This window comes from Filicampus tigris, chromosome 1 (genome assembly GCF_054856515.1).
Source record: "Filicampus tigris isolate MCC_2025a chromosome 1, RoL_Ftig_1.0, whole genome shotgun sequence".
Lineage (NCBI taxonomy): Eukaryota > Metazoa > Chordata > Actinopteri > Syngnathiformes > Syngnathidae > Filicampus > Filicampus tigris.
In genome coordinates, this window is record NC_141217.1 from 35,982,941 (window position 1) to 36,001,564 (window position 18,624).

An 18,624-nucleotide genomic window follows, 5' to 3' on the forward strand; every position below is an offset into this window, starting at 1 on the left:
TTAATCTGAATGCAAACTGTAAAATAATCAGTGTTAGGTCAGGAACATTCAACTCTTAGAGTCAATATCAATCAAAATCATTACTTTCACACCATAGAAAGGAAACAATAATGGCACATATACAGTACAACTCTTGCACACAAACACTCAATACAAGCAAGAACAAAGCTGAGTAAAAAGCAACATTAATAATTGTGAAGAATTGAGAGACGTTTTTTTGTCATTGTTCCTTACAGATATGATTTGAATGAATGAGCCATGGACCGGAGTATGCAAAACGGAGTCAGCCGTCTGTGACAATTGATCACTCTGATTGGCTGTTAGTTAGAGAATCAGTGCATGGGATTTAAGTAGTCTATGAAATCAAAGCAAAGCCACTGCAAAGAAAATGCCATTATCTAGTCAGCAAAATGTTGCTTTTTACTTAGATTTGTTTCTGCTCGATGATGAGTCTGATGTTCCGCATATGTGTGAATTTTGTTTCAGGAAACCCTGACCGTGGACGGTATTATAAAGAATGCCATATACACACGACGTCCACACTTCGCGGAGGTGTGTCACCCTGGCCACCGCACTGGAAAATTCCTGGCTACAACCCATTTAATGCTAAATTCATAACTAACCAATCACCTTCTAACTCATGTTAAGCAGGAGACAGCGCACACCTGCCGTCTGATTAACCCCAAATAATTTAGCTGTTCTTGTCGGCTTTTCCTGCTTTTGCTTTGCTCTCCAGCAAAACCCTGCAATCTCATAATGTTTAACAATTGTTCATAATTCCCACCACCTTGTCTAAGGCCCCGGTTTCAACTGGAGAAAACAGCCCCAAAGCATGATGCTGACTCTACCATGCCTTACTCTCAGTCGGGTGTTCTCATAGTGATGAGCTAGCATCTAACCTAACTTTTGGAATTAAGGTCAAAAAGTTCAACCTTCGTTAGGTAACCCAAACCATAACAACTTTTTTTTCCATGTTTGGCATAACGTAGCCATGTTTTTCCTTTGTATAGGCTTTCAATCTTTGCACCCTATCTTTCAGACATATGTAAAATACAGGAGATTGTTGTCACATGTATTCAACATCCAAGTTATTTGCCAGAAATTCACAAAGCTCCTTCAGTGTTGCTTTTAAGCCTCACGACAGCTTCCCTGACCAGCTTTCTTCTCATCTTTTCATCAGTTTTAAGCCCTTCCCACACTGCGCTCGCTCACCGTGAAAGTGTCGCGCAGCAACGCAAAATGATTGTCAGCACATCCATATTTCTGAATCTGGCAAAATAACACTAACTCACTCCACCAGCTCCTCTTCAATTGGAGGCACTTGTCTGATGTCACGCCGCTGCCGTTCTCGAATAGAACATTTTCCAATTCAAGGCGTCTTGCCGTCACGGCAGAAGTCTTCTCGCTGCACCGCCCAGCAATGCTCCATTCCGTGGTCCCTGACCCCTCACCACATCCACAAAAAACGGGACTGACAAAATTGACGGTAGCATGCTGCGCCCAGCTAAATACGGTGTTAAAAGAGGCTTTGGAGGAAGTCACCGCAAACATTTTTTTTTTTTTAAGAATATGTTCTATGCAAGCTCACAAGTTGAAACACGGCATTCTGATAAATATTGCGTTTGTGGAATAAATGTTAATCCACTTGTTTTAGCTATCTCTGTGGGCGGCCATTTTGTTTTCTGTCTGAAAATGACATCACAACTGCTCACAACGACCAATCACGGCTCAGATTCAGAAAACTGGTCAGCCGTGATGGGTCGTTGTGATGTCATTTTCAGTTGACAGAAGACAAAATGGCCGCCGCCAGAGACGGCTAAAAAACGAGTGTATTTTGCTGCTTAATTTATATTCCACAAACGCAAAATTAATCAGAATGACTGCTGGGAACATATTCTTCAAAAAAAAATTGTTTGGGGTTGACTTCCGCTTTAAGGGTGAGACGCTCTGTGCAGACAATGGCCCGAGCTGTAATGTAACGTGCGACTACGACAATGTCAGGAAAAGCCGACTAGAACAGCTCGACTTTAGGAGTTAATCGGAGGCACTTTAAATGGCGGCAGGCGCGTGCTGACCCCCATTTAACGAGTATGAATGTGATTGGTTTAATTCTGAGCACAACCACATTTCCAGTTATAAGAGGGTGTGCACAATTGTGCAACCACATTCCGTCATTTGATTTACCCTTGCTAAAAGATTTTTCAATTGAGCTGTACAGGTAATGATCACAGTGGTGGAAAATTTTTTGACGTAACTCATCTTGGTCTCGGTTTTTCTTTTTTTTTTTTTTTTTAACAACACTTAGCAATTGAACAGAGTATGTAGACTACCAGCTGTATACTACTGTATATACACACACTGACAAGACAAAAATAGTGGGGCACACCTTTTAATTCATCTATCAATCAGGCAATAGTTGGGTTAGACTCCTTCCAGCTGAATCGTACTTCATTATGTTGAAACATTTTCTACGCTTTCCAAGAACAATTTGGGTAAGGCCCCTTGGTTGGATGGATTTGGTGGAAAATACCTTGACTGCCCTACAAACTAAAATAATGTTGGCAACCAGGCCCTCAAATGGCACAGGAGTGGAAGCTGTCATAACAGCAAAGTAGTTCATTTTCACTTCCAGTGGGTGAAACGGACAGAATTTCTGAAACATTTGTCCGCAAAATTAATTTACGGCAGAAATGGACCAAATAAGGTGCCTTACGGATTTCAGCCAATCAGCAACTGTATTATAACGTCATAGTCCAAGCGTGCTGATATATATAAATACTGTTTGTTTTTTTGTCCATTAGTATTGTCAACACAGGAAGACAAGGTAACTAAAAAAATGCTTCAGACAATTGTGGTGACCAGTGGGCCCAAAAAAAAAAAAAAAAAAAAAAAAAAAAAAAAACCTGCACATTCTGGAAAAAAAAGTCTAAGTGCACTTACACAGCTCTGACAAAGACCTCAGTCTGATCTGCGCCCCATCCCCACAAAAGAATGACAACTGAGAGGAGGGTGAGAGGGTGTGGGGAGGGGGGACTTTGAGAGTGCAATGTTGAGTTTTTTTTTTTTTTTAAGAAGGGCAAGAATAAGAATGGAATCAGCCTTTATTAGTCCCACAATGGGGAAATTCACAATCCAGGAAAGGCTACTACCGGTATATATATTTTTTTTACTTTCTACAATGTTCTACTGGTCACTTTTTAGTCCAATAATCCTGGATGACATGTGTTTGTCCCATTTTCAGAGATTAAGAACCTTTGTTTCACTGTTGGATGGGTGGGGGGCGGGGGGAAGAAAAAAAAAAAACCCAGGTTAAACCTAAAATAAATAGAAAAATCAACCTCTCTGTACATAAGGTAAGCGGGGAGGCAGCAGCACACCCATGTCAAGTGGATGTGGGTACTTTGATCATGAGATCTCTGTGCTTACACTGAAAGATTACATCGTTTGATAATGCAGGGCACAGTAGAAGGATTTCTTTCCTCCTGCTGCCGCTTACATTGCTTCCGATTTTTTTTTAATTGATTTATTATTTTTTTAAAAGGGCAGAGCTAGATGGTTTGGGTAGAAGTCTATTCGCAGTGCGTTTGGAGCAGGTGGTGTAAGAGTGGTATTTGTGCCGGTGTGGGGTGGCTGGTGGGGCTCAGAGCATGCCAAACCCTTTGGCATAGGTGATGGCTTTCAGCAGTCGCTCCCTCAGCTTCTCCTTGCTGCTGTACTCGGGCAGCAGTAGCACATTAAAGCAAGTGTGAGATGTTGGTAACCTGGTGAGGGGAAACGCATGACATTAACAGGAGCTAATTGCATTATGCACGATAGCGTAACGGCACGTCATTTGTTTGCATTTATTCAATTTCCTTGATATCCGGCTTAAGGTCCATACACAATGCTTTTTGTCCTCACCGATAAAACGATTCAGCACACTAGTAGAACGACTCCCTTTTAAGAGTGAAGCTTTTCCACGTTTGTGTGGGATTGTAAAAGGGTGGAAAACTTATGTTAAAGTGGAAGTCAACGCAAACATTATTTTTTTCCAAGAATATGTTCTATGCAAGCCCACTAGTTGAAACAACACAAAAATATTGCGTTTGTGGAATAAGTGTTAATCCACTCATTTTTAGCCATCTCTGCGGGCGGCCATTTTGGCTTCTGTCGACTGAAAATGACATCACAACTGCTCACAGCGACCAACCACGGCTCAGTTTCAGAAAACAGGTCAGCCGTGATGAGTCGCTGCAAGCAGTTGTGATGTCATTTTCAGTCGACAGAAGACAAAATGGCCGCCCCCAGAGATGGCTAAAAACTAGTGCATTTTGTTGCATTAACTCATGTCATTTTCAGTCGACAGAAGACAAAATGGCCGCCCCCAGAGATGGCTAAAAACTAGTGCATTTTGTTGCATTAACTCATATTCGACAAATGCAAAATTAATCAGAATGCTTCTTCTATTCTTGAAAAAAAACACTTTGGGTTGACTTCCCCTAGATTTGCAGTGTGTTTACTTTTATAATATGTTCTATGTACCTTTACTAGTCTAAAACACAGCATTCTAATTGACATTGCATTTAACAGCAAAATTCACGCCAACAACAAGTGACAAAATGGCCGCCCCGTGAGATGGACAAAAACGGCTGTTTTTTTACAGTTTAACTGAGATTCCACAAATGCCGTGTTTAGATTTACAGGAGTCAAATAAGCATCACAATTGTAAGTATAGTCGTGACTTGAGATCCAACTTTAATTCATTCCGTGGACGCATAACTAACGCTCGTATCTCAACTCATCTTTTCACAAGGAAATGAATAGAAACGTCACTAATGTGTCTCCTCCAACACTGCAAAACCAAGCAAGAGACAAAGTCACGAGACAAAGATACAGTGGATAAGGTGGAGTAATAATTCACTATCAATAAGTATCACTATTGACGCGTGATCGATATCAATGGAAAAAGCCTTCGATAGAAAAAAATTCAAACAAACCCGATCGTGACATGGTGCGCGATGTATCCGCCTCCAAACACGAAAGAACAAGTTAAACCAACTGCTATGGCTCACGTTGAGTCGTGGCCGTTAAGTTGGTGTGCGGGTGCTCTCCCCTGCTCTTCCCTGATTGGTGGCCTTCGTCCCATGTTGAGCCATCCAATCAGAGCAGGGGAGAGTAACCAATTTAGTTATTGCTTTCACATGTGGCGCCACCAATTAGTTAAGAGGGACTTGGTCGCCGGTAGTGATGGGTTGATGATACCTCATGGAGTGTATTGACACAGTACACGAACTGTGTTGACACTGTATTGATACTGTGTTGGTGAGTCAACACTGACCTCTGCTGTATATCAAAAATCATTGCGGTCACATGATGTAAAAAAAGGATAAACTTGCATGCTGACCCAACATTAGCTCGTGAAATAATATTCAATTTTTATTCAATTGCTAGTTTTGTACTTAAAATGTGATCTTTGTATAATTGTGTTTGCTCCATTTGTTTGCCGAGTGAAGTGGTTGATGAGAAGAGTTCAAAATCTGCTTGTTTGTGTAAAGGCTCAAATGAGCATGAGCATATATCAAATTCATCTAATAAAATTTAGAGATAACGTGTAAGTTATGTATGGGATTTTGTTAACCAAAGTGTTCGATCTCCATCCAACAAGTCGATACAGTTTGTTTCCTTATAAACACAATTTGACACGGCACAGCCAAACGACACACTTCCTGTATTGGTCACATGATTTTTTTTTGTTAAAGCGATACACGCACCAATACGGGGTTTCACAGATGAAAGAAGAAAAAAAAAAAGTACCCGTACAGTACTTCTGCTTTATTTATTATCTGAGGCTGAAAAACATTTCATTTTGAAAAGTGACCGAATTCTCTCCATTACATCCATCTATGACTGACTCTTAACACGTCAAGTTGTCTCCGTCGCGTAACGGTAATATTAAATGCACAAGCTAGCAAATGAGTCAAATAAACAGACGTATTTTGGAAAATTTCTCCTCCCTCCCCCCACTTTCTGTGTAATTGCAGCCATTTGCCAAAATCCAAAAAGTGTATTTCTCATTCATTAACACTCAGCACCCCATCTTGACAGAAAAAAAACAGAAATGTAGAAATTTTTGCATATTTATGAAAAAAGAAAAACTGATATATCATATGGTCTTAAGTGTTCAGACCCTTCTTGGGAATGATGCAACAAGTTTTTCACACCTGGATTTGGGGATTCTCTGCCATTCTTCCTCGCAGATCGCCTCAAATTCTGTCAGGTTGGATGGTGAACGGTGGTGGACACCGGAGAGCCATTTTCAGGTCTCTCCAAAGATGCTCAATCGGGTTTAGGTCGGGGCTCTGGCTGGGCCAGTCAAGAACGGTCACAGAGTGGTTCTGAAGTCACTCCTTTGTTATTTTAGCTGTGTGCTTCGGGTCACTGTTCTGTTGAAAGGTGAACCTTCGGCCCAGTCTGAGGTCCTGAGCACTCTGGAAGAGGTTTTCCTCCGCGTTCTCTCTGTACTTGGCCGCATTCATCTTTCCTTCAATTGCAACCAGTCATCCTGTGCCTGCAGCTAAAAAAAACACCCCCCACAACATGATGCTCCCACCACCACGTTTCACTGTAGGGATTGTATTGGGCAGGTGATGAGCAGAGCCCGGTTTTCTCCACACATATTGCTTAGAATTATCACCAAAAAGTTCAATCTTGGTCTCATCAGAGCAGAGAATCTTATTTCTCATAGTCTGGGAGTCCATCATGTGTCTTTGGGAAAATTCTATGCGGGCGAGGCCTCCGTCCAGCCACTCTGCCATAAAGCCCCCGACCGGTGGAGGGCTGCAGTGATAGTTGACTTTGTGGAACTTTCCCCCGTCTCCCTACAGCATCTCTGGAGCTCAGCCACAGTGATCTTTCGTTTTTTCTTTACCTCTCCCTGCAAGGCTCGTCTCCCACGATTGCTCAGTTTGGCTGGACAAGGAAGAGTTGTGGTCGTCCCAAACTTGTTCCATTTGAGGATTATGGAGGCCACTGTGCTCTTGAGTGCTGCAGAAATTCTGTTGTAAACTTGGCCAGATCTGTGCCTTGCCACAATATCTGTCTCTGATCTCCTTGGGCAGTTCTGTCAACTTCATTATTCTCACATGCTCTGTGAACTGTAAGGTTTTATATAGCCAGGTGTGCGCCTTTTCTAATCAAGTCCAATCAGTTTAATAAAACACAGCTGGACTCCAATAAATTAGAAAGAGGATCAGAAGAAATGGCTAGCATGTGAGTTGAATATTTATGTTCAGTTATTCTTTTTTCATATATTTTCAACAATGCCTACATTTCATTTTTTTTATGTCAAGATGGGGTGCTGAGTGTACATTGAGAAATAAAATGAACTTTTTTAAATTTGGCAAATGGCTGCAATGACACAAAGTGAGAAATTTCAAGGGGTCTGAAAACTTCCCGTACCCACTGTATGTAACGCTATATTACTAGTGAGGACAAGTAAGTATACTCGTACATGGACCTTAAATGCTCAAATGGCTTTCCATAGTGGCTGGAATGAGGCACTCACCGATCTGTGTCTGGCCCGTTCTTGGCAATAATCATCTTCAGTTTGCCGAGCCCGCCCACGGGTGCCCTGTCAGTGCCTGTGGTGAACTGAAGGAAGAGGCGCTTCTGCTCCTCGCCAAAAGAGTGCAATGTCTCCCAGAACTCCCTAAACACAAGGCCAGCACCAAAAAAAAGAGGGGAAAAATTGCTGCGTTAGTCATCTCGAGTCAACAAAAGGCACACAGAACAGATATTTTTCCTTTTTTTTTGTTTTGTTGTTTTTTTAAAAATTAAATCAGAATGCACGGAACCCACTTCAGATGTTGATATAGCTTACTTGATGATTCGAGAATCCCGGTTGTAGCCTCCATCATATTCCGTTGTGTCTTCTAGTGCCATGAAGTCTAAATTCTGGACAATAAAAAAAACAGGAACTTGAGCTGACTGACCGCTCATTAATATGGACTGACCGACCACCTCAATAGGTACACCTTCACTCAAATGTGCACCTTTTTTTAAAAATTTTTTTTTAAGTGCGCCTCTTTTGCAGCTAAACTGTAAAACCAAAAACATATTCCACTTCAGCTTTGATGCTATGAAACAAACGCAGAGTACAACCTAACATGGAAACACATTGACGATAAATGCACAGTTGTAGATCATAAATGCACGAGGCATTTTTTCTGCCTTGAGTACCGGTTTATTTACGTGTACACTGTCAAGAAGTAGTAAAGCTATCCACAACATACAAACAAACAAAAATGCTATGCGTGACAGTAAGACGGCACCAATGCAGTAAGAAGGCCAACTTCAAAATAAACCTTAAATTACCCAAATGGACATCAATGCTGAAATTGTTTGAAGTTGTTCCCGGCAGCGTGTAGTGGCTTGAACAGCTGGCTTGACTCTGTTTTGAGGTGTTTTCTGTCATAAACTATTGCTAGAGACTTCAACAACACAATGACACCCTGAAATAATGTTCAATCACTAATTAAGGGCGCAAAAAAAAAAAAAAAATTACGCTGAAATGGCATTGAGCAGGACCTGGTGTCAGCGATTAGAGGCGGCTCGAGTGCTAGCAGCGCCCAAGTGACCCAATCAAGTTGGCGAGAGTCGTCATATTACTTTTCAAAGGCAGTAAATGTAAATAACTCCACACACTTTGATGCTGCCAGCCGACCACAGTTGCTGTGCCAGCTAATCACCAGAGGTGGGCATTTTACTAAAGTTTGCTGGTCCGTCATTTGTCATCCGTCAGCGGCCTGGGTATACCCATCCGTCATCTGTCAATCCGTCCATCTTTCAGGCCGATCCAAACTGTAATCGTCTTGTCGGTGAGTTCGTCACGTTATTTTAACCACGATTCTGTCAGTACACCTCAAAGGTCCGCCAGTCCGTCAATCCGGGGGAAAAAAAAAAAAAAAAAAAGGTCCAACAAATCCCACCCATCCATCCATTATCTGAAGTGATTTGATTAAAATGGTAAATGGAGTTCACTATGTACATCATAAACATTTTTTTTGAGGGCTTAACTGCTTATTTCGGCTGGTGGGGGAGGTGGTGCGGGTCTCTGTTGTCCAGTTTTATTGTTAGTGTAAAGCACTTTAAGTTGTAATTTGCATGATAAGGTGCTATACAAGTAAAGTTGAATTGAAGTGAATTGAATTCTTGGTGAGCAGTGAAAATTATGACAGCGGAAACAGAGCAATCTCAATACGTCAAATTACTATGTGGATACTTATTTTCCTTTCTGGGTGTGGGCCAGAAAATGGGGGGACTGTATAATAGATGAGTGCAGAGAAAAAAACTGCTTTGGAAGGGAAATTTAATCGTGTCCATGTCATAACGTGGACAACTGCGGCTTATAGTCAAGGGTGGCCTACATATGTAAATATTTGTTTACTTTTTTAATATAATTTTGGGTGCGGCTTTTATTCGGGTGTGATCAACAGTCCGTAAATGACGGTAGTCGACTCTAAGCTTTATTTGTTGATGCACAAGTCGATTGGACTAATCAGTTCAGCCCTCACTCACTGCGTACCCATTTTATACACTCTTCAAAAATAAGGCGTCAAGACCAGTTGTACAGCAAAATTGGTGAGGGTGATTAATCGCACAGTCCTGTGTGATAATCGAGACCAAACAAAACGAAATACCCCATACACTTCAAGCAAACAGTCTAACGTCTTTGTAAAGGCAGAATTTGTGATCACGCTTATTGATTCGACCTCATTAAGATGGTGTCGGTGTACCTAAATCAGGTGACCGTAGAACCTCAATTATGCACAATAGATGTGATCTTACCCTGCTCCCGCATATCAGTAGCTCAATTTCTTCGGGCCTGAAGAGGTACTTGAGTGGCGACTCGTTGGTGACCATGTGGAAACCTCTCCTGAACGCTTTGAACTGCTTCTCCACACTTTTGTTCAGCATGTATTCTGCATACTGAGCAACAAATTCCTGCGCACATCCACCAATGAAAAGAATTGTGTCTTACGGTTCCAGCGTTACAAGACGGTGGGCGCGGCTCACCTTTCGGTTTTCATTCGTCACAGGAATTTTATCCCCGTTTTCCCTTAAATCATACATGAGTGGGTTCCCGAAGAGGTCCGTCTGAGAAATCTGGAACGTGATCATCATGTCCTCTTCCACACTGCCCGCATACTCCAGAAGCTCCTTCAGGCTCTGGTGCAGAATCTGTGGAGCACACGTCGCAAAAAAGCCTGGCCGTGAATTAAAAACAGCCACCGTTAATCGCTAACGACTGGACACTTACAGGGTTGGCATCGGCAAGGTCCCTGAAAGTTCCTTTCTTGCCCATCAGCTTCCTGTAGACCACCATTGGAAAGTGAACGTCCAGGATGCAGTTGTTGTAGATGGCGAGGCCAAGAACTATGCCGATCAGCGTGTACTGGCCCTCGTTTTCAAACGACGAAGGGTTGAACCAAAAGAGTTTGGTGAGTTCATCATATGTGAACATGCCTGCCGGAAGAAAACACTTGTTGCGTTAATAGCCAAGCCTTGTTTCCACGAAGAAGCATAGGTCTGTTCGGTTTGATTCCCACAGTAAAAGTAGTGAAACTCGCAAAGACTTGCGCACAGACCTCTTTTTCAACACTGCAAAAACTCAAATCCAGCAAAGATTAAATATCTAAATTCAAGGCAAAATATGGCTGTTCCTTCACTTCCAAGATATTTCTTCATACTGGGCAGTTTTTGTCTCAAGAGTATTTCATTTCATTTGCTTCAATCATGGTTTTCCTTAAAAACCTTAAGCTATTTCAAGTTGTTTTTTAGATTGATTTTTTTTTTAATGGTTATGAGTAAGTTTATCTTAAAATATGAAATAACCTTAATTCTAGAGGAATAGGTTACGGATGCACCACCTATATCACTTTTTTCAGACTGAGCTGACCACCTATATCATCTTCAGACTGGGCTGAGTACAAGTACTTACATTTGAGTAATATTTAATAATGCAATTATGTTTGCAATTGTGTTGGAGAGTAACAACTGTCATTACTGACAATTTTATATTCAGTTGCGGTCTTGCCGCTACACATTTTGAAGTAGCCTGTATAAGGCATTTCAATAAATGTGGTGTCTCAGTCGGACCACAAGAGGGCGCTACTGTATGTCAGAGCAGTACATAACAGCAGTCAAGAGATGAAGATCTAAGGCTAGGTTCACACCGCAGGCAAATGCGACCCAAATTGGATTTCTTTGCCCATACGCGACCTGTATCTGATTTTTTTATGACAGTCCGAACGGCTCGATTCCAATTTTTTCAAATGCGACCTGGCTCGCTTTCATATGTGGTCCTAGTACGTATCCGATCTTTTCCAATGCGTTCGCGGTCTGAACGGCCAGGTCGCATATATCCGACGTTGACGTCATCCGGAGCCCAAGATGCGCTCCGCGCAGGCGGAGGGATAGTACGGGCAGCAGGGCGATCGAATCTGCAAAGTTGTTTTGAGTTTCACTATTAACTTAATATTTTACTTGAATTTAATCCCACTTGAAACATGAAGCATAAACATTTATGGCGATCGTAGTAATTCAGCCACGGCTCAGATGGATTCATTTTTTTACGCGCGGTTAGGATGTGACGTCATCGTTAGCGATCCTCCATGAAATGAGATTTTAAAGCCTCGCCTCGTAATTTCCCCCAAATACTGTATTTATTTCTACCTGCTACCTAATCGCTTGAATGCCCCGACACGCTGGACCACATTTACTTCCGCAAACACACCATCGGGAGTGACGTCGTCTCTCCTTCTGCGCAGGCGGGCCACTTTGACGACAAGTGTGTTCATACAGCAGACAAGACCGAGGTCGCATTTATAATGTAAGATGAAAGCTTACACACACACAAAAAAAAAAGTGTCCGTGTCATAGTATCTGAGCTATTTTTCAAGCCGGAGTACGAGAAAAGACAGCAACCCGACTGTAGGTAGTAAAAAAAAAACCATACATTTTAAGACATCGGCGAGAGAGTTTTGAGATCAGCTATGACTTCATTTACATGCATCCAATAACCCTTTCAAAATGTGAATATTGGCAATATTCGGGTTTTGAAAGGCCATGTAAACACACGTAAGACCCCCTTTTCCAACACAAATATTGGGTCGCATAAACGTCATCTGATTACTTCTGCGTATTTGCAGCAATCAGAGGCGATGCTACTCATAGCAAAAAGCAAAGTCATCGGCGGGCATCTTACCTCGCCACTTGCCAAGGAACTTCAATGCATTGATTTCTCTGCTGCGTTTTCACGTCATTTCCTGTCTCTATGGCGAAAATGGCGCGTGCGTATAGACACACATTTACGCGCAACTTGCCGCAAATACATAAGCAGAAGTAAGCAATCATGGAGAAACTCAAGAGGCAGCCCAGCAGCATACTTTTGGAGCGAGGAGGAAACCGACTGCTTTATTCCTTTGGTGAGTGACATGAATATAATTTGTTTGATTGATGAATATTGACTGCATGTGTCATTGTTTACTGTTTTTAGAAATGTACTTTTTACTATTAATTATTTTTGCTTGAATTACCGGTAATATATTCCTACATGTACAGATTACTTTTTGCTTTTTTTTTTTTTTTTTCCCCCCTAAGCCCTGTTTTTCAGTGTAAAATAGCCACCTGCGTAAATTCCTGTTCCCAATTTTTCCGTGGCCCCCTGCAACGAACTGTACTGCTTGGGTTCGAGTGACGTTCAAGTAAGGCTGCGCTGTCTCACCAATATCCGGGTTGAAGATCTCCTCGACCACCAGCTGAAAGAACTCTTTGGAAACACCCCCTTCATCGACACCTTGCTCTCCTTCGAACTCCACATACAGCTGCTTCTTCAAGTCGGCAGGATTCTCCATTGCGATCATCTCCAGCTGTTTGGAAGCACATTTCTTCAGTTATCAACACGGGTCTCATCTTTGCGAGCGCAGGGCGGAGCCGCACGTACCCTGACCAGAGCGTCATCAATGATGTGGTCCCGGCGGACCTTCAGCCTCAGGTACGGATTAAGCTGCTGGCCCTGCACTAAACTGTAGAGCACCGTAATGCGTCGCTCGCTGTACATGCGGATGCGGTTGTCGTAGTACAGGCCCAGATTCTTGGTGACGGCATTGAGGATGAACGGGCACGTCATGAAGGAGAACTTGTTTTCAGTTTCAACCTTAAAGAAAGTGTAGTCCTTGTCCATCTCAAGCACCTCGTTCAGAGGCTCGTTAACAAATTCCTCGAAGGGGATGAGCGGCCGCCGACAGTCGTTGGTGCGGATGCCCAGCTCCGTCTCCAGCGGGTCCACCCGCGGGCCCTTCTTGTTCCGCCTCTCCTCGCCCAGCAGCTCCTGCAGGGTGAGCTCGCTGGATTCCGGGATGGGCTCCTCGTCCTCGTTGTGCTCCGTATCAAGGTCGCCACCGAGCACGTTTGCATAGTAGATGATCTTCAAGCACTTGGTGGCCGCCACCACGGAGTCGTCGTCGTTCACCAGGTTGCGGCTGTTGAACTCGTTGCTGATCACTTTGTAGGTAATGAGCTGCTGGAACGTCTCCACCATGCGCCGAATGTGCTCGGCGCTGTAGTGTGCCCACAGTCGCGAGAGTTTGGCCTGAGCGGCCAGCGGGAGTTTGCTCATGGCCTTGCAGAACTGCGGCAGGGCGATTTCTAAGTACTCTGGGCTGTGGAGGTTGCTGTTCTCCATCACGATAACAAAGAGGTTCAGGTAATTTGGGTCGCGGGAATAAACGTTGTGGTACGTTAAGTCGCACTCGACGTTGGGTGAGAGGTAGACCAGTGCGTTCAAGAAAGCGGCTTCGATCTTCTCATTGGAAAGCAGGCGCTCGTACACCCGGCGCACCGCTTCAATGTCTACCGTCACCTCGTCGGGGCCCAGCTTTTGGACAGCGTTCTCTCCGGATGACCCCTCTCCGAGCCGCGATGACGAAGGAGAGGTCGAAGTGTCCTCTTCCATGGCCGTGGTCGAGCAGGCCGCGGCCTCCTTTTCGTCCTCGTCTTTGTCCTCGTCCTTTTCCTGGAGGGACTTGAGCTCCTCCTTGGTGTGAGGATTGGACCGTCTGAAGCTCTGCACCAGGACCTCGGCGCTAGAGAACACCCGGCCGATTACTCTGATGAGAGGGGAGTAATCCTCGTTCTCGCCGCAGATATCCAAGATCTCGTACACTTTCTCCTCTGTCAGGTAACTCGCATCTAGGGAATAAGGTACGGCGAGATTACATCTAAAACTAGAATGGTGATGAAAAGGCAACGAACAGACAGTGGTCAAGGCAAAATTTCAATGAAAACTCTGTGGTGGAATTATTCTTGATGTAGCGCAGGACCTCCAGTTCTGGTTCCCATAATGCGCAATTACAAAAACAATTCATTGAAATCATTTAAAAAAAAAAAAAAAAAAAACTACTCAGTTAACGCAGTTTTATTTACTGTGCTTCACGTGGCATCCTATGTCCTCTGCTCACGTGCAGCCAAATTTAGAGGAGTCACTAAAGCCAAGTCAGACTATAGTTTTACTCGCTTGAGGCTCGTTGGAGGAATTAAAGTAAATTGCGCACTATGCAAAGCCAAATCCTTCAACTCAATACAAATTTTAGTCTCATCTCGGAGCAAAATACTTTTCTCAAGATGCCTCCGCGGGGCCTCGCAACTCACCGCTGCTGGAGTGCGGTGTTCGTGGGCAGAACTAAACCTGGAAGCGAGAGATTTTGAGAATTGTTTCTATGAGAAAATATTTTTTTAAAAGATGCCGTGCAAAGCTGAGTCGGTTCTGATGGTTTTGTTCACCGGTTGTATTTTGCAGGAGAAGAATTGTATTCAAGGATTAAAGAAAGCTACCTGAAGAGTCTTTAAGTCAAAATATACTTTCCATTTGATGACTTTACATTAATTCCTAGATTTCACTCAAGTCAATATTTGTGATAGGCTTCATAGAAAATAGTAGAAGTAGAAAAATGTGATTAATCATGGAAAATTGTGCAATTAATCTATTAAATGTTTTTTACATTCTTGACAGCAATTGGGTTTAAGAAGTCAACACAAATATTTCCTTTACATTAATATGTTTTATCCTCCTTCACTAGTCTAAACGTGGCATTCTGACTGATATTGCGTCTGTGGAATATGATTATAGCAGCAAAATCCACCCGTTCTTTAGCCATCTCAGGGGGCGGCCATTTCTTTCATTCTTCCTGTTTTATGTTTCGTTTGATAGTAAACTTGAACCGGGAGCGACAACAGTACACTTGAACTGGGAGTGACAATAAACAGCTTCAAGCGCTTTGCCAAAAGAGGTGCTTCTTGTGAATTTAGTTAAGTTCACCACATAGTGCTTTTATATATCAGCCAAACGACTGCTCGCCTCTCGAAAAATGTGAAAGTCGAGTCCCTCGTATCACAAGGCACCGCCATAAGTGCTCTGTAATGACAAACGCTTTATGTGCGCCAACATTTAACGGGTCCTTTCACCACGTTTCGAATCGCTCGGGTCGTTGCGACAGACATTCAAAAGGGAAAGGCCAAAATATTCATAGGCAGACTTCGATTTGATTTTAACTGACCTTTGAAATTGTCCCGTACAGAGTGGACATCCTTATGGTTCATCTTGGTATTGCTACACGGCGAATTCTCCAGGTAGACCGAAGCTGTGCCTTTCTTTGAGGGGTGGGGATCGCAGAGTTTTGCATTGACCTTGTAGAGCTCGAGGGCTTTGACAGCTGCCGCATTGTTGTCCATGCGGCGGAAGCCGGTCGACGAGGCACACCATGAGTTGGAGCACGATTCATTCCCACAGCCCTCCGTTAACTGGTGGTAATAGCGCTCTATTAGATGCTTGGCAGCTGCTCGCTTCCTGTGTGTGCAGCCGCAAAAGAGCAAGGAATAAAAACGGGCACAAGAGGTAGTGTATTATAAGAGCATGAAGCACATCCAATGTTGTCTTGTATGCAATTGCCTTAATGCCACACACTTTGGTTGCATGTGCTCAGCCGCTTTGTTTTTTTCCACTCCATCATCCCCAAGCAAAATGACCGCATTCTTCGCAAAATCACTTAATGTCATAGCGAAACTTTTGCTGAACGATGCGATTCGCATTTTCAAAGCAAATTCACCCAAGTTAGAAGGACAAAGCTTCCAACTGAACATGTCAAATTTAAGTCAGGATTGCAAAAGTGAATTTAAAATTCAAATTTCTAATGTTAGTTATTCTTTACCACAGTTAGCACAAAGCTTATGTTGTTGACGTTACATTAGTGGCTTGCGCTCAGATCTTACGTATTTATAGTCATACCTGAACTTTTTCATCTTCCTTGTGGAAGGTAGCATTGACTAGCAGAGAGCGTTTTGAAAAATCGAATTTTCTAGATTCAGTACAGAAAGCGGATCAGCTTGGAAGACCACATTATTCTAGTACAAACTTTACTATCCGGAGTTGTGTGCTTTGTGTGCTCCTGACACACGGTCGAGTAAGGAAAAAATAAAACAGTGTTGTGTACCTTGCGGTCCCACAGACGCAATGACATGTGCCTTATATTGTTTTTATTTCATCGATCACCACGCTGTGCGTGTGTATGTTGTTTTTGTTTAATATTTTTTCCTTGCTTGGCGGCGTGTCTGCTCGTGCGGCGCCTGCTTTTGACGTGAAGATTGCGTTCTCGACGACGACCGGGACCACGTGGTCGATTATATATGCAGGATAGAATGCGGTGGCGGTTCGGCAATACCCAGCTCTGCAAACAACCAATTTTCTATAGCAATTATCCTCACTAAGGTTACAGGTGAGCTAGAGCCTCTCTCGGCTGACTGACTAGTTGCCCGCCATCTAGACAAACAACCACTTACACTCACGTTCACACCTTTGGACAATTTAATCTTTTAACCTTAGAGGCAAGATTTTGGAATGTCGGAGGAAGTGCATGGAGAAAACTCACACAAGTACAGGGAGAACATGCAAAGTCCACAAAGGAAGGCCAAAGATGAGATTCAAACGCAGAGCTTTTTAACTGTCAGGCAGGCATGCTAACCACTCAGTCACTGTGCGACTCGCATACAAAAACATTAAAAATGACTGCACATTAAATCCTAGTTTTTTTACTCACTCCACTACAACCATAACCGCAGTAGCATCTGGATTATTGGTATTATTTAGACTCTGACAATCACCTTGACGTTGTTTTATGATATAAGGATTGAGATTCCCACTTATTAAATGCATCCAGACTTTAGTGTTGGAAAACCACTTACATTCGGCTTGCTTCTGGGTTTTCTACTTCAGGCTCGTCGTATTGTCTAATGGAAGAGAAAAAATAACGTTATAAATACAACAATCGCTGTGGGTATGTGAGTGTGTGCACATTAGATTTGAACTAAAGGTACTACACGATCATAGCGTTGCAGGCAGCTAGTCAGCACCAGAGAGCCCAAGTCGAGAAGATGCATAGCGCCAGCCAGCCAACGTAAACATTTTACAAATTAATACAGCTATGAATATAGGTTCAGAATGACATTTCAACCTTTATTAGAAAGACACCGAACAGAGTGGATATGTTATTAAACGGCCAATGGGACACAGAAAGGCAAATGATATTGAAGTGCCTAAGCCAGCTAATGTAGCAAGCTAATACTGCAAACGACTGCACTGGCTTGAAAAAAATCTTTCTTTTAATTGTTAATTCATTAAAACCATAACTGACTGGAATTACATAGGTATTATGCACGACAGTATTGTGCAAAGGGTCACAAAACGTCACACGAACAGCTGAGAAGAGAGCCAGCTAGCGCTCCCAGCATCCCCGACTCTTTCCTCGTTGCGTACCCACCTGTCAGCTCCTCCTTCTGGGCTAATGTCGGCCTGTGGTGGAGCACACTCACAGTCCTCCTTCTCGTCGGAATTCATACGAGACTGTAAACTCACTTGTTTGTAACTCAGTTGCGGCGAGCGAACGTGTTAAGTCATCCACGGGTGGATCGGAGTGACCGTTGAGACTGGCGAGGGGGATTTACACTTAAAAACTTCATTCATAAGCTTGCATCTGAGGGCTCTTTCCGCTGCCTGAGGTTAGCAGCCATATTTGGCTTGGGTTCACTGTCGGACTACGACCCAGAATGCACCGCGCGCAGCTCGGCGACAAAACCTGGAGGGAAATGTTCAATATGTTCCGGAGTCAACCTGGAAGCGAGGCACCCGCCGTGATGTGATATATATATATATATACAGTATAATTTTTAATTTTTTTTTTTAGATTACGTTTCATAAAATACATTGACATTTATTGCTCTTTCTGTGAGTATGTTTGTTTTGGTAATCTCTGATTAATTTTGGAAAGATTAATATTTTTGTTTTGTTTTTATAGAACTATAAAAGCGCTTTATAAAATAAATGAAGACAAAGTTCTATTTTTTTTGTCGATCCAAAAGCGTTCCGATCTGTGACTCAAAATCCGTGGCTAATCCGAACCATGATTTTTTATCCTTTGCACCACTAATATACGTATAAATGTGTATGTATAAATGTGTTTGTGTATATGCATAAATGTGTATATACTGTATATATATGTATGTATATACTTGACAAAAATATACACGCAACACTTG

At 42.8% G+C, this 18,624-nt stretch overlaps 1 protein-coding gene across 2 annotated transcripts; it reads right to left on the reverse strand.

The window, feature by feature from the left end:
• Nucleotides 1-2,373: 2,373 nt before the first annotated feature.
• Nucleotides 2,374-18,163, reverse strand: LOC147153878 (ubiquitin-protein ligase E3A). Of its 2 annotated transcripts, none has more exons than XM_086036980.1 (11): nt 17,945-18,163; nt 17,275-17,319; nt 15,594-15,883; nt 12,983-14,229; nt 12,764-12,908; nt 10,298-10,503; nt 10,054-10,218; nt 9,826-9,981; nt 7,859-7,932; nt 7,544-7,687; nt 2,374-3,761 (listed from the first exon to the last, which is right to left on the reverse strand). In XM_086036980.1, coding segments are annotated over exons 2-11 (2,550 nt in total). In that variant the 5' UTR covers nt 17,277-17,319; nt 17,945-18,163; the 3' UTR covers nt 2,374-3,640. The 2 variants fall into 2 exon arrangements, with proteins under 2 accessions (XP_085893106.1, XP_085893096.1); XM_086036970.1 differs by having other exon boundaries at nt 17,850-18,163.
• Between the last annotated feature and the right edge of the window lie 461 nt (nt 18,164-18,624).